At 45.5% G+C, this 25,048-nt stretch overlaps 1 protein-coding gene across 1 annotated transcript in view; it reads left to right on the forward strand.

Annotated features, from left to right (window-relative positions):
• Positions 1-25,048, forward strand: part of TPH2 (tryptophan hydroxylase 2) — a 100,707-nt gene that overhangs the window by 16,406 nt on the left and 59,253 nt on the right. The window contains exons 6-7 of the mRNA XM_069584016.1: positions 17,306-17,502; positions 23,003-23,138. Of these exons, the coding sequence (XP_069440117.1) occupies positions 17,306-17,502; positions 23,003-23,138 (333 nt within the window). The remainder of the gene's footprint in view (positions 1-17,305; positions 17,503-23,002; positions 23,139-25,048) is intronic.

Genomic DNA, 25,048 nt, shown 5'->3' on the forward strand with positions numbered 1-25,048 from the left:
ACAGAATAAGGCATATTGAAGCCACAGCCAAGAAGCCCTCTGGGGAATCCGTGTTGAATACCATATTTTCTATGATAGTCCTGAAAGGATAAAGCAGGGGGAAAGAATCAACACAAGCAGAGAGAAATGAAAAAATTCCACTCGATGATGGAAAAACAGCAGGCTCAAAGTCTGTGTTGCCATGAGACGTAAAGCGGAAAGGGAGTGTGGCCGCGCGGCATGCTGAGAGCTGTGCAAAGGGGCCACTCGGGGTTTCTGATTGGCAGAGCTGCCGGGAAACAGTACTGATTACCTGGAGGCCTGCTGCAGACATGCCTGAATGGTGGGCCACGAGGGTCTGGAGGGCCTGATTGCCTGGCCAGCAACAGCAGAGGAAGCCTTCATCAGTGCAAATATCACTCGCCGTAGCCGGCCTGACATGGAAGGTGGTGGCTGGGGAAGGAATGCACTGTTTCTGAAATCATCTGTGAGACACCCTGTCCCCAAACCCTGATCTCTTCCACCCAAATAAAAGAAATCCTGGCATAAACAGAGAAAGAAACCTCCTGCTTAGATAATGTTCACGTTACATGGACATGCACTTCAGAGGAAATGGAAGTGCATGGCTGGGGGGGTGGTGTGTGTGGCAGATGGTATGTGGAGGAAGAGAAAATTTTGACTGTGGAGCTGGGGCTGTCAGGTCTGAAACTCTTCAGTTCTGTGTCATCAGCACCTTCGTATTTAATCCTTGTGTTTAGCTGCTACGTGTCTGTAGGCTTTACGACTGTTACACTGTGGGGAAGAGAAGGCAGTAATATATATATTTAATTGACTAGATATAAACACATCTTTCTTTGGGAGCTATTTTAATGATTATTCCTCAACAATAGGCATGTATATTTAATTATAATTTTGGTGGGGGGGGGGAGCTGTGCTTTTTGCAATCCATCTTATTCTCTTGGAGAAGAGGCCCTGAGCTCTGACTTTAATCATGCCACTCCTGTTTGCTTTAATTTAATATGACTGTGATTGTGCTTTGTTGTGAATGTACTTTCTTCTGGTTGAAACTGAGGAGGTATATGATTTTTTTGGGCTCCAAAATCACTGCAGATGGTGACTGCAGCCATGAAATTAAAAGATGCTTACTCCCTGGAAGGAAGTTATGACTAACCTAGATGGCATATTCAAAAGCAGAGACATTACTTTGCCAACAAAAGTCCATCTAGTCAAGGCTATGGTTTTTCCAGTAGTCATGTATGGATGTGAGAGTTGGACTGTGAAGAAAGCTGAGTGTCGAAGAATTGATGCTTTTGAACTGTGGTGTTGGAGAAGACTCTTGAGAGTCCCTTGGACTGCAAGGAGATCCAACCAGTCCATTCTGAAGGAGGTCAGTCCAGGGTGTTCTTTGGAGGGAATGATGCTGAAGCTGAAACTCCAGTACTTTGGCCACCTCATGCGAAGAGTTGACTCATTGGAAAAGACTCTGATGCTGGGAGGGGTTGGGGGCAGGAGGAGAAGGGGACAACAGAGGATGAGATGGCTGGATGGCATCACGGACTCGATGGACGTGAGTCTTGGTGAACTCCGGGAGTTGGTGATGGACAGGGAGGCCTGGCGTGCTGCAACTCAGAGTCGGACACGACTGAGCGACTGAACTGAACTGAACTGAGGAATCTCATGTTCTTCTCATGGGGCTGTTTCCTCTTTGATTTTCTTTTCTCTTTTTTAAGTCCATGGAAATGGAAATGTAAACAGGCAAACGCAAATGTCAATAGATAAGGCAAACAAGAGAGTTTCAACATATCAGAATTTGCTCAAAGTTGAAAATTCCATAATTTGCCAAGAAAACTCTGATTCTAAATACAGGAGTCCAAGTGATCCCCTTACGTCACTCAGCCTCCGTTTTCTCACCTGTGAAATGGGGATGATAGTATGTCTTCCATCTCTCCCCCAGGAGTGTTTCAAAGATTAAATGAAATCAATGGAGCACTGCTGCACTTTGAATTTTACTACTACCTTTGTCAAACAACACTGAAAGAGTCTAGGCCAGAAAGCTCTGGGGCTCGCTTTGACCCCTGACCCCTGGCAGGGCCTTGGTTGCTTTCTTCAGTTTCTCTGTTGATCTGAGAGGCAGTGTGTGGGTCGGCTAAGGGTGTAGGAATTGGAGCTGGACTGCCTGGGCAAATTCCGGCTTTGCCACTTACCAGCTGAGTGACCCCTGCAAACTGTTTGTTTTCTGGGCCTCAGTTTCTGTATCTGTGAAATGGAGATAACTCTACCTCTGCTCTATGGGATTGCTGTAAGGAGGAAATGAGCTAATCTGTGAACTGCGATATAAGTATTTGCCGATATCGTTACGGTATTTTTCTCACTTCAGTCCATCTCTCCCTTTTGTCTGCCCTCATGACCTAAATATTTTTATTACACTTTGGTGAACACCATTCTTCATTCCCCTTGGCCAACAGTTGCTTCAAGCCCTGACTTCTGTCAGATTTTTATACTGTTTTATTCATTGCTGAGTAACACCCCTCCAACTTGGGCAGCTTTAAACAGCAAAGTTATTAGGAAGTTTCTGAGGAACAAGGGTTCAGAACAGCTTGGTTGGGTGGATCTGGATTGGGATGTCTCGTGATGCTCTAGTTGACCAGGGAGGCAGTCACCGGACGGCTGGGCCAGGGCCGAGCGGCCTTGCTCCCAGTGTGGTCACTCACGTGGCCGTTGGCCAGAGGCCACAGTTTCTTGCAACATGGGCCTCTTCAATGCGCTGCCTGAGAGTCCTCCGGATATGGTAGCTGGCTTTGTCCAAGTCAAGTTTCCAGAGGAGACCAAGGCAGAATCTACCATGCTTTTAATAACTCAGCCTCGGAAGTGACTCACCAGTACTCCTAATGCGTTCTATTGGCTTCAGAGCCCAACTGTGATACACTGTGAGAGGGGACTACAGACTCATGGTGCCAGGGGGTGGGGTTCATTGGCTACTGTCTTGGAGGTTGGCTGCCAAATACATTTAACTAGTGTGTACCTTTATCTCTTCCAGACCCTCCCTAACTGTGGCACGGTGAGTGTGAATGCATTATCTGCAGAACTAATTGTTGTGAGAGCAGAGGCAGCATGGTGTGGCGAAAAATGTGACCGAATGCATAGGCTGTGGTGCTAAACAGAACTGGGTTTCAATTCCCGTTCCATCACTTACAAGCTCTGTGGCCATGAGCACTGACCCAGTCTCCTAGTCTCAGAGCCCATGTCTCCGAATGGGCGCAGTGTCCGCCTTGTATGTTTGGGAGGATTGTCGGTGCTTCAGGGCTCAGATGCTGACTGGTACAAGCTCGAGTTGATTCTATGATAGATATGATTATTAATATCATGTGTTGAGTAGTGATGGTTCCTTGATTCCATGTAATCATCTGTTAAGCTTTAACATGAACAAAGTACCTTAAAGAATGAATGAATTAGGGAATTTCAGGCCCTATAATAGACTGGGTTAAAGAAGCTTAAAAAGCAAATGTGTGTGGTGTGTGTATATCTGTGTGTGTGTACCCTATAGTGTCCTGTAACTCATGTACACAGCTTGCTTCAGTCTGAAAAATTGACTCTCTGCGATACCTTTGCAGGCCAGTGGGTCTCACCTAAGGTCAGAGGGAGCAGATAGGGGCTAGGCTGTGTTGGACTCATTTCTGAGTAACTGATGGTGATGGAAATGTTCACCAAAGTTGGACTTCTCAGCTGTAATGCAGAGGGTTTTAGCTTCCTTTTGTTAAATTCCTGTCATCTGCTGGACATGGTATTAATTAAGCATGTTGTTTATGGTCTTCCAGTAAACTCTCAATGAGCCTTTGAGATAGGTATGTGATCTCATTTTGAAGATAAGGAAACTGAAGCTCAGAGACATCAGGAAGCATACTCAAGGTGACAGAGCTGATAGTATCACCTGGATAAGCACCAGGTTTTGGAAAGATAAGGTGTGATTTCCAAGAGTGGCTTCTGTTGTGATGGAGTAATGACCACAGTGCACGGGCTTGGCTGATACCCCTCCCCTGGGCGTGTTTGTGTGAGTTTTCTGGTTATGTCTGTTCACCAGTGGTTGATGCTTTAATTTCTCTGAAGTTGAGTAGTAAATGGGAAAGTAGAATGAAAACAAATATTTGTAATCCTAGGTTTGTTTCCCAGATGACCAGAATAGTTTCTGAAAAAGACCACTTTCAAGTGTGCCTCTCTTACAGAATCTAAATGTCTTTCTTTGCTCAAGAAGGCACGTCTTCTCCTTCTCTTTGGTCTGGAAGTGGCTGTAGCATTTCCCTTGAGATAAGTTGAATATAATAGTGACAGAAGTAAGGGACCTGTCATTTTAAAAAGTCATTCTTCTCTTTACAGAATTCTCAGATGTTTGAAATGCACAGTTCTTGTGTGTACTTAATACACTTCAGACTTTATGAAGCCAGGACTTTGACCGGCCCTGTCTGACTGCAAGGCCATGCTATCTCTCCTGGGTGCCTGGGACATCTGTCTGGCCCTGGCATGGCAGAGCCGCATCCTTGTCCCGAGCAGCGACTTCACTCTCTCTCAGGCCCCGAGCTCTTCTCCTCCTGCCCAGAGCCTGACCCTTGGGGGATATATAACGGCTGGAAATAAACATGGCTGGGTTGAGGCTTGAAAAACAATTGCCAGGGATTTGTCCCTCTCTGGCTTTTTCTAGTTGCTAGACTATTTCTTGATTTTTTTGATTTACAAAATTGCACCTTTTGTGATTCATTTGCTCAAAGTGTAAGTACACAGCTAAACAGAGATTCTAAACAAAATAGCCCCAAATGGGAACTAGCATATTTGAAAAGTGCAATCACCCAGCCCAGCAGGCTTATTAAATTTGGGTGAGCTTGTGAATATTCCATTCAGCACCATCAGAGGGAGAAAGAGAGAGAATGCTTTCATTCAGCATGGAACTATGATGACTCTAAGCTCCTCTTCCTATCAAAATAGAGACGGGCATTTTCTTACCACCTTCCTTCCTCCCACCCACAGCCCCAAATACCGCGAGTCGTAAGGATAAGGCACCCTGGGACTAAGGTTCAGCGATGCAGTGTGCGTTCCAAGCTGTTGTGCTCAATGGCTCAGTTGTTTCTGACTCTGCAGCCCCCTGGACTGTAGCCTACCGGGCTTCTCTGTCCACGGGATTCTCTAGGCAAGAATATTGGAGTGGGCTGCCATTTCCTCCTCCAGGGGATCTTCCCAACCCAGGGATAGAACGCATGTTTCTAAAGATGTTGAATAGATACATAATTGTGGACTGGGTTTTCCTTGGAATAAACATACTGGATTTCCAAGCCAGCATCTCACCTCTTAGGAGGTCTTAGTTTTCCCTTCACCAGATGATTCATCAGGAGTCAGCCACAGGCTTGTAAAGAAGAGGAAGGAGATGGATGATCAGAGACAAAAGCTCCTCCGGGTCTCTTACCCAGTACTGTGCATTTTGGGGTTTACCTGGTCACAGGTAGCTTCGATGATTCAGCTTATGTTTGAGCTGGAGAATTGCTGATGCTGAGTTGTTCCTCGGAGGCATTTGCAATTATTGCAACTTGCAGAAAAATAACTGGGGTGGCTCCACCTTTCCACCCTTCCAGAAATTTCAGTTGACCTTAGCATTTCTCATTTCATGTGAGAAGAGCCATGATTTATGGACCCTGCATGGTTTCAGAATATAGCTTAAAGGACTGCATTACTAACAGGACTCGTAAGTGCCAAGTTACCTATTTTTAGATAGCCAAATCTTAATTGGAAATGTAACAAATAGAAGGTGGAGCAAGAAGGAAAGAGAAAAGTTATGCTTTCTTAACAGAAAAAAAACTTAACGGGGGTTGCAACTTTTTTTCCTTCACAACATTTTTCTCATCAGTTTCATTGGCAGATGGCCACCTGGATGAATTATGGGGTCTATGGTGATGGGGGACCGGGTTTTAATTTTTCCCCCTCTCTGCCCATTTGAGAAGAGGCACCTGAGAAGGCAAATATGTTTTCTCCCTGACTGAGCTAATTTTATCCCATTCCATTATCCTCCATTGATTTGCTTTCCCAGCTTTTGAATGAAACTGAGATGTATGTGGCTGTTTGGGTACTTTGTGACTCCTGCATAAACACCAGTTGTTGATGCTTTAATTTCTTTGAAATGGAGCGGTAAATTGAAAAGTAGAACAAAACCAAATATTTGTCGTAATGGGGTCATTTCCCAGATGACTTGAATAGTTTCTGAGGAAGGTCACATTACAGATTTCAAGAGTCTCTCCGTCTTGGAGAATCTAAATATTCTTTTTATTTCTGCCAAGAGGCAATGCTTTTTGTTGTGTTAGAAAATATCTGCAGAGCCGCTTCCATTTGACATAGGTGGTACCATACACAAGTTGAAAACAAAAGCAACAGAATTAAATAACATGGGTTTTTAAAAAGTTATACTCTGTATAGAGTTCTCAGTATATTTTAAATGCACAACTCTTGTATGTATTTAAAAGACATCAGGCTTTATGGAGAATCATTTTCATGCTAAATGTTTCTCTCTACCTGAAGTTCAACTCAACGGCTGAAAGGAAGGGAGCCTGAGGATTCGTAAGAAAGACGAAAGGGAAAATTGATTTGGAAACGTTTTCTCCGTTCCAGTTTTGGGGCTTGGTGGTTTTTTCAGGTGTGTGTCAATGCTTTAGTAGGATGCTGTCTGGTTATAGCACGGCTCCCACAGCTGGGGAAGAGGAAAACAGTGCCACCGGGTGATTTACTGCGGGGACCTCTGCACCAAACTCTAACATCTTTCGTGGGGAGTGAGGTGTGAGTGCTTTTACTTTGAAATGATTTCCACAAACATGAAGGATTAAAATTACTTCCACAAGTGCTGTCTGAGAGGTGAATGGATTTATAAGGAAGGATGTGGTTTTTCATCTCCAGACCTATTTCCAACCCTGCAGGGAAGTGATGAAATCTTTTTCATTTCTATACACCTGGAGGAAGTGAATCAACTATGTTGAGTACCTTTAGATACTAGGCGTTGGCCCTGGAGCTTTGCAAAGATGTCCCATTTCATACTCTGTGTTGTGCGGTTGTATTTCTTCCCTCAGTTTCAAACGAGGAAACAGAGGCCAAACTCAGTGCCTGGTAGTCTAGATTTTGCACTGAGGCATGTTGGTTTAGAGTGGGGTCTCCAGAGCTGCTGTTTCTGAATCCCAGCACCTGCTATGCCACTTACTGTTTGATCTTGGCTAGATTACTATGTCTGTAAGCCTTAACCTCCTTAACTATAAATAGTCATTTAATCACTGTATAAGGACGGTGGTACAGAAGAAAATCCATGTCATGTGCTATGAGATTATTGTCATTGTTACAGTTCAGTGGACGGTGGACAAGTGGATGCTGCTATTAGGCCTATGAGCTGTAGGGTGACTGCATTCTGTCATCTACTCCTGAAGGAGGCAGGTTGGGGCCCAGCAGTCAGCAACATTTGGTCCCTGCCGATCAAGATGCAGGATATAGGGGATTGAACTTGCGGTTCTGGGAGACCCTAGCCTGAGTCTCTTCATCCTAAAGTCGACCTGAGATTGTTGGCTGCTCTTAACTTTTAGCTCTTTTCTGGACTACATTCTCTGAGCTCCCCCTTCCCTGTGTATGTTGAGCCTGTATCAGTGGATGTTAGACCCACTGTTGCTGCTGCCGATATTTAATTTCATGATAGTTTTGACAGAAGAAAATCACTCCTCTAGAATGTGGTGAGGGCTTTCTGCAAGGTAAGAAAATGGTGGGAAACCCTATCCTGGGGTGCACAGGACAAATAAAAACATAATTTCCAGGAGTTAAATCTCTCTGCTCGAGGCTCCCTAGGTGTGGTAGTTTATTTTCATTATGTCTCTTGTACAGACAGCACCAGTATTAACAATGTGAGCAAAACACACTAACGTTTTTGTTTGCTACCATCTGAAAGTTCCTTAGGGCCTATAGACTCATTTACGAAAATTCATGTGTGCAAAACTCATTTGCAAAAGCAAATAAAATATGTGATCATAAGTGCTCTTTACCTGACTGGCCTAGGGGACTTGCTGAAAATGAGTTTGTGCCTTTACACTTTTCTCTCTGGTGTAGTTTAGCAGTCCCCATCCACCCAACTCCTCATCAAATGAACCCCTCATCGAGCCACTTAAGGTCAGATGACTTGAATGGTTGCAAATCTTGGTATAACTCAAGATTTAAGTCACTATACTGATCTGTGAGTTTCCTTTTTGAAAAATATAATTTAATCATTATGCCTGTGGCATTGAAGATATCTTTGGAAGTTCATTCATTAAGATACCTAGCCAACTTTGACAACCTGGGGCGGGGCGGGGATGGGGTAGGAGATGGGAGGGAAATTCATGAAGGAGGGGACATGTGTATAGCTGTGGCTGATTCATACTGGCGTGTGGCAGAAACCAACACAATATTGTAAAGCAATTAAAAATAAATAGATTTTAAAACAGATGTCGAGCCAAGGAAACATCTCTGTATTTAGTTATGTCCTTTGGGTTTAGTTATGTCCCTTTGGGATTCCCTGGTGGCTCAGGCAGTAAAGCGTCTGCCTGCAGTGCAGGAGACCTGGGTTCGATCCCTGGGTCGGGAGGATCCCCTGGAGAAGGCAGTGGCACCCACTCCAGTACTCTTGCCTGGAGAATCCCAAGGACTGGGGAGCCCGGTAGGCTGCAGTCCATGGGGTCGCAAAGAGTCAGACACGACTAAGCGACTTCACATCACTTTGGGTCTGCACAGGCTGCTTGCTTTCCTGGTGAAGATTTTGGCTACAAGTGTGAGGGGTGACAATGCCTAGGAAACCCACGTGAGAAAACTAGAAGAGTGAAACCTCTGCCTGTAAAGTAAGCAGGACATAATCGGAAGTTTCCAGAAAACGTATAGAAATCTCAGAGTCTTTGGAGCTGCTTTTTCCATAGCAATTAAAATCCATGAGACAGGGATGAGGTAAGACAAATACCTGTCTGCCAGACTTTTGGATAAAAACTGTACTTTTTTTCAACCGTTAAATGTGTGGCTTGTTTTATTCTGATTGATTGATTTACTTACTAACAAATATTATTTATTGAACACCAGTCTGTTCCAGGCTTTGTTCTGAGGGTGGACAAGGCTATAAAAATGAACAAAGCAAACAAAAGTCCCTATCTTCAAGGAATACCCATGGTAATGGGGCATAGATTGAGCAGAATAATAATTTGGGTTTTTACTTGTTTTTAAATAATTTGGATATTTTACTTGTTTTCCCCCTGAGTACTACTGATAGTAATTTATCATAAAGTTATTGAGTGTCTTTTGAAGGATGATTTTATCAAATTCAAGAGCCATAGACTTTTCTCACTGACTCTTAAAAATTAGTAGATAAAAATGGCATTTGCCTTCTGGTTAAACTTTAATGGACTTTATCTACTTTACTGAGAATTTCTTTCTTTTTTTCTTATTTGTAGCAACATTTTTTTTTTCCCAGTCTCAAAGACATGAGCCATCATCTTGTGGAACATTTACTGACTATACGGTTCTGCTCTGGTGACACCGGGCTGCAGGGGATGCTATTCGTGACGGTGGTGTCAGCCAGCACAGTATTAGGTGCCATGATCGTCACTGGCTGTGGGGGAGAGTCATCCAGTACTGATTTCTACATGTTGGTGTGTCCCCTAATTTTTAGCAGTATGACAAATGCTGGGCAATATTAACAAGTTTTGAAAATAATGAGTATTTCCCTTTTTAAATATTGCAAGCTGTGTCCAACTCTTTGTGACCCCATGAACTCCTGTCTTCTCTGTCCTTCACTACCTCTTTCAATTTCTCCGCTTTCACTGTACCCTTCACTCTCTCCCAGAGTTTGTTCAAACTCACGTCCATCAAGTCGATGATGCCGTCCAGTCATCTCATCCTCTGTCACCTGCTTCTCCTCTGTCGTCCCCTTCTCCTCCTGCCCTCAATCTTTCCTAGCATCAGGGTCTTTTCCACTCTCTCAGTCGGCTCTTTGCATCACATGGCCAAAGTATTGGAGCTTCAGCATCAGTCCTTCCAATGAATATTCAGAGTTGATTTCCTTTAGGATGGACTGGTTTGATCTCCTTGCTGTCCAAGGGATTCTGAAGGGACTTCTCTAGCACCACAGTTCAAAAGCACCAGTTCTTTGGTCCTCAGCCTTCTTTATGATCCAACTCTCACATCTGTACATGACTACTGGAAAAACCATAGCTTTGAATATATGGACCTTTGTCAGAAAAATGATTTCTGCTTTTTAAAATCACATTAGATCAAAATCAAGATTATTCTTGGCATAATGTTGGAATCATGTCAGTCTCACTTTGCCATATTCCTATGAGCTCTGGATGAGAAGGAGAGAAGGTGGATTACAGATAGCTCCCTGGGAATGAGGCAGGATTCAGGGTATGCCTAGTGAGAAGCTCAGCACACACGTCTTGATTTGAGGAGGCGCAGAAACCTCATGCCTTCCTGTTCCAATAATCTTTCTCCAAAGGCTTTGACCAACCCCTCAGAGGAGCTGCTAATTGCTAATGAGTTGCAAAATTTATGGGTTTTTACCTGTCACCTCTTCTCATTTCCCTTCAGCAGTCCCAGGTGGAAGTGTCCACCACAAGAGAAATGCCTAAGATGGGAAAGGAGAGGAAAGATGAGGCAGAGATGAAAGGGGTAGTGCTTGAGTAAGTGAGGCATCCCCTGCCACGAGGAATGTGTAATGAAATAAAATAGAAAATGAGTCCATCCCTGTTTCTGTTAATACCAGATTCACCCATCCCCCTGTAAACAATTCTCAGTTTCTCTTCTGCTCTGTTAGTCCTTGCCACAGAGGAAATCCATCTGTTTCCCAAGAATACAGCCTGCATCGTGATTCAGCCAGCCTTGCCATCTTGATGTGAATACTCTCTGCTGCAGCCTGTCACAGCTTCCTCCACTGAGTAGGGGAACTGCCTCTTGACCCCAGAGTTCCTCTAAAGATAACACAAGCAGAGAAACTGCATCTCCTATTGGGAATTTTAGCAGCAGGGACTCCAGGAGGTAGCCAGGCTGGACCACCATAATCAAATGTTTTCCAATCCCCCAAATTAAAAAAAATATACATATGTATAAGAAAAGGAGCTTGCTATTGGACCTGGTAGAGGAGATCAGACAAATAGTTAAAACAAAAGCTTATTCATCTGGCTGTAGGGAGAACTTCCGTAACTTCAGCCTCAGTGGGGGTCAATGTTCCTGGATTTCAGTGTAAAAGTGTGGTTGTTAAGCAGCATTGTTTTAACAAGCTCAGGACTTACAGAGGATAACCCTGTGCGCGTGTGCTAAGTCGCTTCAGTTGTGTCTGACTCTGTGACCCTGTGGGCTGGAGTCCAGGCCCCTCTGTCCATGGGATTCTCCAGGCAGGGATACTGGAGGTTGCCGTGCCCGCCTTCAGGAGATCTTCCTGACCTAGGCATCGAACCTACGTCTCTTATGCCTCCTGCACTGGCAGGTGGGTTCTCTACCACTAACGCCACCTGGGAAACCCTAGCTCTGTCTGTACCTGCCTCCAGTTAGGTTTGTCTATGTAGTTTCCACCCTCTCCTCTCTGTATGGAACAGATTTTTCAGAATCATCACCCTGCCTCTAGAAAAAGTGGGATTTTACTGTCCAGGCAGAAGGATGCCTCCCACAGCCTTCAGTATTTCCCAAGGAAGTTCTCAGTCATCTCTGAGTCACATATGGTACCAGGAAGTTTTTCGTGTTGTCAAGCTAAATCCTGATGGTGAAGGTTCTGGTCCCTTTCCTTGCACTGTCCTGGCTGAGCGATGGTTCCCTATCGTGTTTGTAACATCTTAGTTGGACATTCTTTGGCAAGAGGGCAGAATCCGTGGTGAGTGGTAATTACTGAAAGTCACATCTGTGTTTCTCCAGTGAGTTAGGAATCTATGAGCAATAATTTTGATGGTTGTTTAGAATTCTGGAATCGCAACTAATTCCATAGAAGTGGAGGAGACTCCCTAGAGCTCTAATTATAATATTCACTTGTAATTAGGTTGTGGAGGTGTCTCAATTTGTTGGGGTTTGTACCGATGAAAATGTAAAATGATTTTATTTTCCCCACTCACTGCTTTCAACTGTATCATGTTGAATCCTACTTTCCTACTGGGAAGCAAGTTCCTTAGCAACATCTAATTTCCTGTCATTTTCAATTATTAGAATAGTCTCAGCAGGGTATTTAAGACCTAGGCCCATTCATTTAAAAAGAGCTTAATCTCAAATGTGGTTCAAAGTGTATTCTCCTCCTCAGTTCTTTGGAGTGTGTGTGTGTGTGTGTGTGTGTGTGTGTGCGCGTGCGCGTGGTTTGGAGATATTTTTCCTTCTCTTCCAGGACTTGGTTCCTCTGGAGTTGGGCACTGGGAGGAGGGAGAGAGGAGGCTGAGGGCGTTTTGTACGGTTGTTTGAATGTTGGGGTGGGCAGGCCACCGGCCTCTTGCACCCTGGTTTGGAAAGGTTCTTTCTGATGAGGTGGTCTCTACTGCGTCCGAGTTTGGGCACCCCTGCTGCACGCACCTGGCCGTTAGTGCCTCCTCATCGGGGCTGAGGGGTGCCCCTGGCGCCCTCCTCTGTCCCCTGAGAGCTGAGCAGCACTGCTGCAGTGGGGCCATCTTCCTGACGGGCACAGCACGTGGGTCCCGTGGAGGCTTGTAGCCATCACCGGGCATCATGCCCACGTTCCCGTGAACCTCAGGTTTAGAGGACGCCTGCCCAGGGTGTGCTCATCCTCCCCGGAGCACACCACATTCCGGGGCCTCCAGACACTCTCCGGGGCCATCTCTACCGCTCCATCCTTTTGTTTCTTCTGTTTTAAAATGTTACTATTTATCTGTTTTGGCTGTGCTGGTCTTCCTGCTGCACACGGGCCTTCTCCAGCTGTGGCTGGCAGGAGCTCCTCTCCAGTCACACAGGCTTCTCTCTGCAGAGGCTTCTCCTGTCGCAGAGCATGGGCTCTGGGGCACACTGGCTTTAGTCGTTGCAGCTCATGGGTTCACTCGTTGTGGCACGTGGGATCTTCCCAGACCAAGGATCAAGCCAGTGTGTCCTGCACTGCGAGTTGGGTTCTTAACCACTGGCCACCAGGGAAGCCCTCTACTGTTCCATTCTGATGATAGCACCAGGGAGGGCATGGATATTCTGCTCTGCAAGTGTCCAGATGGGAAAAGAGAGGCCAGAGCCTACCTCTCGAGGGCTCTGCAGGCCTTATAAATGATTCTGTGGCCCAGGCTGCCCTCTCCCCTGAAGGAGAAAGAGCAGGGATTTCCCCTCCAACACTGGCCTCTTTTGCGGTCCTGCGTGTCTGACTCCCTGTTAGACTGGTGGTTGAGGTTTGGTGAGGCAGGAAGGTTGGTATGAGAGGCGTTTGCTGGTGGGAGAGCCATTTCCGCTCCTCCTACCAAGCCCTGCAGGGAGGTTAGGCGCCAGTTGCTGGGAGCTTTCTCTAGAATGTGGACTGCTTCAGGACTTCAGCTGTGGGAGAGCAGAGTTTTAGGATGCTGGGATGTGATGCCTATTACATGTGTGTTATGACATGTACCCAAGGATAGATGCATAATGATATGTGGGTATATGTCCTAGGCCCCAGAAAGATCGGGACACGACTCTCTCATTCTCATACACGATTCACAAAAGGCCTACAATCCCATGGCAAGTGCAGAGAAGTGTAGCACATTCCGATTTTTCTCATGACTACAATTTTTATTTTTCTAAATGTCAAATCTCAAAGTTTAAAAAAAAAAATGTGTGGGTGCTCCTGCATTCCTGGTGCCCCCAGCACTAGCTGGCAGCCTCCCTGAGAAGGTTAGATGAGTGAATAAATACGACAGGACTTTGTGGAATCCACAGACACATGCTGCTACTGTGATAACATATTATACCCGAGACTTTCTGTATTTAAGTATGGATACCTATAAGCCTTATTTTAATTTGGTGTGTGGAAATAATCTGGTACCTGGAATAAATTCTTTATTTCATAGGTGTATGCTAATTGGTTAAGACCACAGCCAGTCTTGAACCTGCCAGACTGAGTTTTAAGCTTGGTGCCGTGATTTTAGTCAAATGACTTAGCTTCTCTGAGCCTTAGTATCCTTATCTGTAAAGTGTGTGTGAGGGGGTCTACTTCAAAGAAGTTGTGAGAATCAAATGGACTAAGTTAAATAAAAAGGCTGAACTTAAAAAAACTGTCTGGCCATAGGAAGCTCTCAAAAATGAGCTATTATTATCTACCTGTATTAACTACATAGAAAAATGGGAAATGTCTTATTTTGTCTGTTTTAGGGATATTTTTAACAAAAAATAAATGGGTAAAACTAGCCTTTACTTGGTGTGAAGCTGATATTTAAAAATTTACCTTAAATAGTTACCCAGGTTGAGGGGGTCAGAGCAGGGTAGGAAATTTCTTTCTATGATCAGTCAGAATTACCTGTTCGGGGAAGCAGCAGAGCACTCCACCAACCATTCACTCAGAGAGCAGCCTCATTATTTACCCAGGCAGGACAGACAAGTGGGGACAAATGAGACTCTGTGTGACAGTCTGTACCCCCAAGATTGTGATGCTGGAAATTCATTAGTAAGTAACAGTAACACAGACAGTCCTCAACTTAATAATGATTCCACCTCAGTATGGTATGAAAGTGAAATGCATTCAGGAGAAACTGTCCTTTGAATTTTGATCTTTTTTCTCAGTGTGGTATGCAGAGAAGTTCTCATGATTTTGGGCTGTGGCAGGGAGCCACACTCAGCCACCCGATTCCGAAGCCAGGTACCATTCTGTTTTTCGCTTTCAGTACCATATTCCATAAGTTACATGAGATACTCACCACTTTATTATAAAACAGATTTTGTGTTAGATGATTTTGCCCACCTGTAGGCCAATGTAAGTGTTCTGAGCACATTTAACATAGGCTAGGCTAAGCCATCACGTGGGGTAGGTTAGGTGTCTTAAAGGGGTTTTTGACAGCAATATTTTTGATTTATCATGATTAACCCACTGTAAGTGGAGGAGGGTCTGTATCACCCTTTCTCTCTACCCCAGCTCACACTTGTCTTTCTTCTACTTTCTGTTGGCTACAGTCAGTTTCCCTTTGAAACGCTGCATGTTTGCAGATTGATGTCAAAGGGAAAATTTTGACCTCACGATTCTTTTCAAATGGCTTCTCAATATCTCATGTGTTGTTTCAGCCTCATTGCTTTCTACCTTCTGATTTGCTTAGCCCTTAGTAGCTTTATCGTCTTCCCTGCCTTAGATTGATTGTGTTGAATTTTCTAGTACCAGAGAATATCGCTTATATTTTTATTTCCTTATATCCTTTCTATTTTTACTCATTTCAAGCTTTCTTCTAATTTATCTTGATGCTAATTTTTAGCAGTCTTACTGTTCACAGCAAATATTTGCCAGGTTGTAATTTGTTATTTATTATCAACAATCAAATTCAAACAAGGCTAATCTTGTTCTAATTTGGTTTGTTATAAGCCCTTGTCCTGGTACTTAGAGAAAATAAATGTTAATTTCTGGGTTTTTCTTCAGTATGTGTTATTCATTCACCCTTCGTGTACTGCCATTAGTTTTTTAAAAATAAAAATAATTTGGGATGATGGGAACCACATTTGAACCTGAACGTTAGAAAGCATTTTGGTAAGAACTTTTGAAGTCTGCAGATTGGGAGCTGGGATCTGCTGTGAGCCTGCTCTGATTACTGTTCCTCACCCCTTTGCCCTGCCCCAGGGGTCCTTCTGAGTGACCACGGCGTGTTGACAGTGCCTGGAGGCTGGAACAGCTTGAGGGGCAGTGGCTGCCTGTGCCTGGGCTCCCGGGGGCCTGCTGTGCCGGCTGGTTTATGAGCTCACAGAGAGAGACTCCCTACCTTATGTGTGTGCGCTGGACTTCCACATGCTGTGTGTGTCTTTGCTGACTGCGGGGTAGAGCCTGTGACAAGTGGCTGGGGGTGGCAGTCGGGGGATGCAGCTGATAACTGTTGAACACGTCATGAGGAGTTTTCTCCAAGTCCAGCTTCGCTTTCGGGATAGGTTTCGTAATCAGAGGCTAAATTCAGATTCTGCTTCCTCAAGCAATAGTTTTCGAAAGTACACGTCCATATTCTCCACTTCCTCCTGGCTCGTGTGGCCTCAGGAGCTCTGGTCTCTGCTCGTGGCTGCCATCTGCTGTTTTTCTTGTTGTTTCATTCGAGAAGTCGAGTCTGACTCCTTGCGACCTCATGGACTGCAGCACGCCAGGCTCCTCTGTCCTCCACTGTTTCCTGGAATTTGCTCAAATTCATGTCCATGAGTCAGTGATGCTATCTAACCCATCTCATCCTCTGCTGCCCCTTCTCCTTCTGTCTATTATTAGAAGAGCATTTTTAAACTCAGCTTTCTTTCTGTCAGGGAACCTGCACATCCTGCTTGGCCAACAGTCTCAGCTTCAGCTGTGCTTCTTCCAGGAAGCTCTCCCTGACCACTCCAGTCCAGGGCTGCCTCTCAGTATTCCAAACCAGACATCAGCTCCCTGTGACTTATGGGTTGAATCCAGACCATTGCCTGTTTTTGTAACCCAAGTTCTGTTAGAACATAGCTACATTCTTGTGTTTACATCTTATCTGTGGCTGTCTTCAAGATATGATGGCAGAACTGAGCAGTTTTGATAGAGACTGTATGGCATATAAGCCTAAAATACTTACTTTTTTGCTTTTTACAGAAAGAGTTTGCTGTCCTTTCTCCTAACAGACAGGGCTTAATGTGTGCACCTCCTGGCATGATGTCTAATAAATGCTCCCATTTTGCAGTTTGCAAAACTCTTAAATTCCACAGCCCTTTAGTGTTTCCCAGGGTATTGCAAAGTGAACAAATAACCTCAAAATTATCCTTGGAGATTGGGGCGAGCTCCCCCAAAGGACAGAGGACCTATGGGCAATTTTATTTTCAAAAGGCAATATCCATGTTTTACTGTTGTCAGGGGATTGCAAAGTCCGCAGAGCACAGTTTTATACGTAGACCAGTTCCTTCAACCCAGAACTCTTACCTTGTTACTGGTCCCAGCATCAGAACAAAAATTTCCAGTGTCCAGAAGGATGTGTGGAGACATGACAAATCACTTATGTGAAAGCTTAAACACAAGCTTAGACTGTTAGCATTTGCTTCAAGGAAAGAACACTTAGTGGGAGCCTTTGAGATGCTCAGGCATCGCACTCTGCAGCAAGCTGGCTTGCGTGGGTGCGAGGGCGGGGACACGCGCACAGCCGCGCAGAGCTAGAGTCACGCTTTTCTCCTCTCTGCTGCCTAGCGGTCAGCCCATCCCCAGGGTGGAGTACACGGAGGAAGAGACCAAGACGTGGGGCGTCGTGTTCCGGGAGCTCTCCAAACTCTATCCCACGCACGCTTGCCGGGAGTACTTGAAAAACTTCCCTCTGCTGACGAAACACTGCGGCTACAGGGAGGACAACGTGCCCCAGCTGGAAGACGTCGCGGCGTTTCTGAAAGGTGCGCTCCGCACGGGCTCTTTCAGGCTAAGCGTCCTCGCGGGCCTGCCAGGGACACAGCGGGTAGTGATTGCCCTTTTCCCAAACAAGGTAGGACTCCCCCTGGTTTAAAAAGAGAGGGCTGCTCCGACAGTGCCTGGGCCACCTGTGGGAAGCACGTGAACAACCGAGCAATTTATTACACTAGTGCTCACTAGTGAAACAAGTTTTATACTGGATGAAGACATATCATGGATAATGTTGGGCACAGTGACTTTCCTCTGGCAGGGAGTCAGATCGCTGGTCTAAAGCGCTGGCCTGAGTCATGCTCCGGGTGGTGGCAGTGAGCGCGGGGAAGCGCAGTCACCCCGCGCGCAGTCTCTGTGTGGCCGCTCTCCTCGCTGGCCTTGCTGGGGTGGCGACCTGGAACACTCTGGGCTCTCGCAGGGCTGGAGGTGGAGGTGAGGCTTCAGCGTGGTCCTGCTGCTTGCTCTGCCCTTCACTGTGGCTGAGTCCTCGGGGTCTGCTCGTCCCTCTCTCCCCTGTTTCAAGCACGCCAGCTCTAAAAGCTGAAATCTTGCTGCCTGCTCCCCTTCCTGGAGCTTCCTCGCCTGCCTTCCCCGTTTCTATCGTGGGTGATCGATTCTTTAGGCTCAGGTACTAAGGACTCCTGCTGCCTAAAGAGTAGTTTTATTGCTCCAGGCAAAGGGGGCCAGAGCAGGTCATTGCCCTCCAAACTATGTGTCCCGCCCTGGGGGCCTCTTGAGGAATCTGGGAGTGTTCCAGGAGCAGGCTGTGAGCAGCTCCTGGACGTTTTTCCAGGTGGTTGGTGGGGAGGTAATTGGGAGTAGTCTGGGGTGTACCTGCTTGTGGGGTGTACAGTTAACTTCTTCCACCTGGTGGAGGTTTCCGTTTCTGCAAAACAGCTCAAAGAACATGGACAGCTCACAATATTGTCCATATTCCTTGCGGAAGAATGAAAGGTCCTTGACTTCATTTAATGGCTGCAGTAGTATTATTTTGGCTTGCTTGACTGTTTTCCTTTCTCTTCTCACTTCTCTGATTAAATTTATTCATTGGCAGAGAGTTTTCCACAGACAAAAGGCAGGCAGAAGACACCGATGGGGTCTATTCTGGGAAGGCCTCAGAGAGTCCTGCTTGGTAACACTCTTTCTCTGAAGTCCTACTCACCCCCTTCCCGCCACACTTCATCAGCCTTTGTAGAAGCTTCTTATTCAGCTGTAACAAATTACCACAGGCTTAGTGACTTAACACGAATGTATTATCTTAAAGTTCTGAAGGTTAGAAGTCTAAAATCAAGGTCTTGGCAAGGCTGGATCCGTCTGGAGACTTCTGTTTCCTTCCTTTTCAGCTTCTAGAGTCTGTTCGCATGCCTTCCCACAGAGCCCCTTCCTCGCCTCACTCTGACCTTTGCTTCCATCACCTGCCTGCTTCTCTGAGCCTCCTGCCTGCTTCTCAGAAGGGTGCTTGTGAGTGGCCCCACGGGGATAATCTGGGCTGATGGCCCCAGTGCAAGACCCTTACCTTAATTACATGAGTAAAGTTCATGTTGCCATCTAAGGGAACGTATTCCCAGGCCCAGGGCTTTGGAGCAGGGGCTTATTGGAAGGGCCTAACTGGAGCTGAGCTTACCCTAGTCTGCGGGTCGGCCACTTCTAGCTTCATGCCCCTTAGTAAGCCTGTCCTTTTCCTTCCATCCGGTGCCACACTCACACTGAGGCCTCACCGTTGCATCCTTGACAGCAGTCTCTCCTCCCTTCTCCTCTCCTGTCCATAGCTCCCAGATGAAGCTCTCTAGAGAGTTCCTTTATTCCTGGCATCTGTGCTCAGAAGCTATCAGTGGCTTCCTCTTGATTTTACTGAGGTTGGCAAACTTTTTTTTTGGTAAAAGTCCAGATGGACAGTAAATATTTTAGGTTGTGTGGGCCAAGAGCCAAAATTGAGGCTATTAGTACATACTTATATCACTGTTTAAACGTGCACATTTGAAAATGCAGAAACTATTCTTAGCTCACAGGTGTATACGAACAGGCAGCCACCTGGGTTTGGACTACAGACCAGAGTCTGCTGGCCTCTGCTTTATAACAGAGGCAAGCGCTTAGCTGCTCACCCTCGGCTCACGGCCCTGACCCGGTGTTCTCAGGGTCTCCTGCTGTGGCCATTCTGCACACACTGCTCTAGCTGTGGGTCTTCATATCATCACTTAGGCTCTGTGACTTGCTAGCATAGTCTGCCCTTGCTGTTCAGTTGCCAAGCTGTATCTGACTTTGCAGCCCCATGGAGTGTGGTGTGCCACGCGTCCCTGGCTGTCACCATCTCTTGGAGTTTGCCTAAGTTCATGTCCATTGAATCAGTGGTGCCATCCCACCATCTCATCCTCTGTCACCCTCTTCTTCTGCCTTCCCAGCATCAAGGTCTGTTCCAATGAGTCAGCTCTTCGCATCATGTGACCAAAGTATTAGAGCTTCAAAATCAGTCCTTCCAATGAGTATTCAGGGTTGCTTTCCTTTAGGACAGACTGTTTGACCTCCTTGCTGCCCCAGGGACCCTCAAGAGTCTTCTCCAGCACCACAGTCATCCCTCCACCTACTCAAATTCTTTGTGTTCCTCAGGACGTGGAGCAAGCCCTGGATTCTCTCTGAATCCTGATCGTAACAGCCACCATGACCTCTCCTTTTCCCGATTTCATCCCAGATCATGTGTGTATCAGGGGAAAGGCAGGCATGGCCTGACAGCAGGTCCCCTGAGAACCACCCTTAGCGTGATGGGAAGGCCCTGTGGATGGTCGCCATCCATGGATTTGTTCCTGAAAAAGATTAAGAACGGCTGATCAGTATCACTCAGTTAGCCCCTAATTGTATATACCTTATGCTGGTTTTGACTAGATTCCATGCTCCCTGATGGCCCCGCCTCTGGCTTGCCTCTCTTGCTTTTCCATGGAGTTATGTATTATATATTTACCATGGGCTTGATTACTCCTATATGAGGATTGCTTTTCACTGCTTTGTTTCTCAAACCCCAGTAATTACATTACCATCTCAATATTTTTCATATCTGTCACCCAGTTTAATATTTTTATGAGGTGCAGTATGGTACAGAACAGATTCTGCATGCAGAATGCCTGGGGTTGAGGCCCGGCTCCACCAGTTCCTGCCAATGTGACCTTAGATGGATGAATTGCCTTAACTTCTCTTTGCCTCCATTTCCTCTCTGCAAACAGAGATCATAATTTTATCTACTTTACAAGGTTGGGAGGGGAAAGTAACAATGTGTGCCTAAAGTTTGCTGGGTACACTTTAAGCGTACCAGAGTGTCAGTTATGATCACTGCTGTTCTTGCTGTTGTTTTCACCACCCTTGGTGAACTGGGTGTCCTGGGTACCTCCTTGCATCATTCATTGGTAAACAGCAAGCACAATGTGAGTTGTGTGTATTTTTATTTCTTTTAGTTGACTCACTTTTAAAATACCAACTTTATTTTAAAAAGAAACTTCTTAAGCAATGGTATTCACAAAGTCAAAGTTCTTGATGTGATAGATACACATTTTAAAATTTATAAGAAAATAAAATATACAGCTATTAAAGAATGTCCCCTTGTACCCCACATGTGGGATACTGGCATAGAATACAGAAAGAAAAAAATACACATATCTTTTTGATTTTCACTGGGGAATAATGAATCTACCTGGAAACTTTTGGAATGACCTTAATACTGCTAGAATCATAGGCATGAGGATATCTGAGAATAGGGTTATTTCCCTGTAGGTACCCGGGATCCCAGGGTGGACTTGCTTTATACTCTTAATTGGTTTTTATCTTTAAAAACTATTTCTAACCATTCAGAGGTGCTTTCCGAATGAACTGAGGTTTTCAAAATGGGAGCCTTTACAGTGCTGGTATCAGAGAGGAGAGCCCTCCTGTCGTTTTTTTGTGCGCCCTGATGAGCAGAAAGCACAAGGCAGTCTTTAACTGGGTTAGCCATCTAGTGTGATTTTCATAGATTTTATTGTAATCTGCTTGTTTTGTTTCTGTCCTCTTACCACAAACCAATAGAGCATGTAGAGCTTTAGTGTATCTTTCAAATTGTCATAATTAATATAATTGTTTTCATAATATCAAAGAAATGGGATAGGCAATGTAGAACGAAGGGGTTAGGGGGTTGTTGTTGTTCAGTAGCTTGATTGTGTCCAACTCTTTGTGACACCATGGACTGTGGCATGCCAGGCTTCCCTGTCCATCACCATCCCCCGGAGCCTGTCCAAACATGTCTATTGAGTCATTGGTGCCATCCAACCATCTCATCCTCTGTCACCCCCTTTTCCTCTTGCCTTCAATCTTTTCCAGCATCAGGGTCTTTTCCAGAGTCAGTTCTTCACATCAGGCAGCCAAAGTTTTGGGGATTCAGTTTCAGCATCAGTCCTTCCAATGAGTATTCAGGGTTGATTTCCTTTAGGATTGACTTTAGCTTGATCTCCTTGCAGTCCAAAGGACTGTCAAGAGTTCTCCAGCACCACAGTTCAAAAGCATCAATTTTTTGACACTCAGCCTTCTTTATGGTCTGGCTCTCACATCTGTACACAACTTCTGGAAAAACCATAGGTTTGACTATCAATAAAAAGCTGTAGTATGAACCAATTCCATAATGCTAGTCAATGGGCTAAATTGGCAGTGTGTTCACTGACCACATACACACAGAAAGTATTCTTATCTAGGTGTGTCTTTAGAAAGATATCAAGTGATACATGGTAAGCATCACTATATTTTTATATTTTTTAGCAGCTTCATTGAGGTATATTTTACATAAAATAAAATTTACCCTTTGTAACTGTACAAGTCAGTGATGTTAGTAAATTTATAGAATTGTGTAACCATCACAACAATTCAGTTTTACAACATTTCTATCACTACAGAAAGCTTTCTTTTGCTCCTTTATAATCAATCCTTGTTCCTATCCTTAGCGCTGGGAAACCACTGATTCGCTTTCTGTCTATAGGTTTTCCTTCTTTGGGCTTCACGTAAATAGACGCACAAAATGTGTGACAGTCTTTCACAATCTGATGTCTTTTAAAAGAGTTTATTTCTTATCAAGGCCACATTTGGTTTGGAATTTTAGATAAGTTTTGTGTGTACAACCTTACATTTCTATTTCTGTGTGCAGTCTAGTGTGCTCACCACCAAAAGTTTACAGTGTAGCCTTCTGTGCATTTGAGCTTTCTTATCCTAATTTGGGCTCTGAATTTAAACCCTTTAATTTTGTTCACCTTTCTTTCCATTTTAATGAGTGTCTTGTTCCCCTGGAAACCGTCATTCGTGAGTATATTCTAGTTATCAGAAGCCACAAATGTGATCGCTGTTAACAGTGCATGTCATTCAACTGTCAAGAGTTTTAGAACCTTGATTACATTGTTTCTGGAACGTCCTTAAAAATAAGAGGAAGCCCTGCTTGGGCTGAAAAGTCCTGTCGCCTCAATACTTAGTTGACTCTTTCTGTTACCTCTTTAGAAAGATCTGGCTTCACGGTGAGGCCCGTGGCCGGGTACCTGAGTCCTCGGGACTTCCTGGCAGGACTGGCCTACAGAGTGTTCCACTGCACGCAGTACGTCCGCCACGGCTCGGACCCCCTCTACACCCCGGAGCCGTGAGTACTCGCTCGGGGAGCCCGGGTGGGGCGGAGACCACCGCGCTGGGACGGCGGTCAGCGCCCACTTTATCCGAGAGGACTGGGTCCAGGAACCCTGCAGACCACTGTTCCTCGGGCCACCAAGCTCATCACTTTGCTTTTGATGCTGTTTTACCTGGATAGTCTTGTGATTAACGGACGGTCAAGGTCTTCGCTAGGGAGCAGAGAGCCTCGGAGGTTCAGGCACTAAAGCAGCTGATGACAGCGGAGGTGCCAGGGGTCAGAGCTGAGTCTCTGAAGCGCCCCGCCCCCCAGGGGACCTGATGCTCACTGACAGGTGGTCCCTCTAGGGTGACTACATGGTATTTATTTTTATGTTTTATTTTTAGCTCCTTTCAGCTTCCCTGAAAATGTTTTCAGGGTAAACAAAGGTTACTTATAGGACTCCAGACATTAGGGAAAGAAACACTTGTTAGAGTGGATAAGTGCTCAAAGAATTGCTGTTCCAGTTGGATAGGCAATCTCTAAATCTAGCTCAGAGGGTTTACAAATGGCCCTGTTTACAAATAGCAGGCACTTTGTTAGCTCTGTTTGAATAACCGGCCCTCCTGAGACCTGTGGTAGCGTGCCAATAGGTATGCAGAGAGAGGCCAAAGAAATGAGATTTTAGCACAGAGGTCTATAGAATTGGGGGAATTATGTGTTATATTTTTACCAAAGTACTTGCTGCCAATTCATTCAGCAAACATTCATGTGCAATGCTAGCAGGGAGGTGCCGTGGATTCAAAGATGAATGAAATATGGCAGCTGCTTTTTTATTTTTTTGTTAAAGCCTCTGACTTTTCTGGCAGGGGAGATAGAAACATAAACAACTATGAAAGAGTGTGGTGAGGGGGTATATGTGCAGAGTGTCAGAGGAGCAAAGAGGAGGGAGCCGTCCTGAGAGGCTTTTCAGAGGAAATGTGAGATGAGTAGGGGTCCAGAAGAGTGGACAGGAATTTCTCTTTGGATAAGCAAAGGGGGGTGAGGGGGAAGCTTTCAAGTCAAGGAAACAGCTGCCTTTTCCTTGATGTGGAGGCAGGAAGAGGCAGAAATGAGCAAGGCGGATTCCTTCAGAGTGGTCACAACGCAGGCATGTGTTAGGGGTGAAATTATTCTTCTGTTCACAATTTTGATGTTCAGTCGCTCAGTCCTGAAGCCACTACCTAAAATGTTAGTAGCAATGTGAGCATTCCTTGTGTCTTCCTCCCCTCCCCTCCCTCTCTCTCAAAATAAAACATGAACACCCAGTGTAAAAAAAAAAAAAACCCACACACTTCAGGGAGGAGCATTTGTCCACCATTTGGAGAGAAAGGTGAGGAGGGGAGCAGACAGCGTGTGGCAGATGCTGGTCCTGCTTGAGGGGCTGCTGCTGCGGGCTCTGGTGGCTCAGATCCCCCAGTAAGGCATCAGGTGTCGGGACTCCTCGTAAACGTCTGGCACTATGCTGTACGGTGTCTGTACCTTTTTAACTCTCGACTTCCCAAAAAGCTGGTGCTCGTAGTCTATCAGCTGCCTCCAGAAGCTGATGTTGGGCCTGATGACAGGCCTCCGGGCTTTCACCCAGTTGTAGGCCTCCAGCAGGCCCACGTTGTGAAATTTCATCAGGTACGTGATACAGGGCGTGGCGGAGCAGCTGACCCCCGCAGAGCAGGGCACCAGGGTGGCCCTGTGTTTCTTTGCGACCCCATGGACTGCAGCACACCAGGCTTCCCTGTACTTCATCATCTCCCAGGGTTTGCTCAAACTCATGTCCTCTTATTGGATGGTGTCATCCAACCATCTCATCCTCTGCCACCCTCTTCTCCTTTTACCTTCAGTCTTTCCCAGCATCAGGGTCTTTTCCAGTGAGTTGGCTCTTCACATCAGGTGGCCAGAGTATTGGAGTT

The sequence above is a fragment of the Ovis canadensis genome, chromosome 3 (genome assembly GCF_042477335.2).
Source record: "Ovis canadensis isolate MfBH-ARS-UI-01 breed Bighorn chromosome 3, ARS-UI_OviCan_v2, whole genome shotgun sequence".
Classification (NCBI taxonomy): Eukaryota; Metazoa; Chordata; class Mammalia; order Artiodactyla; family Bovidae; genus Ovis; species Ovis canadensis.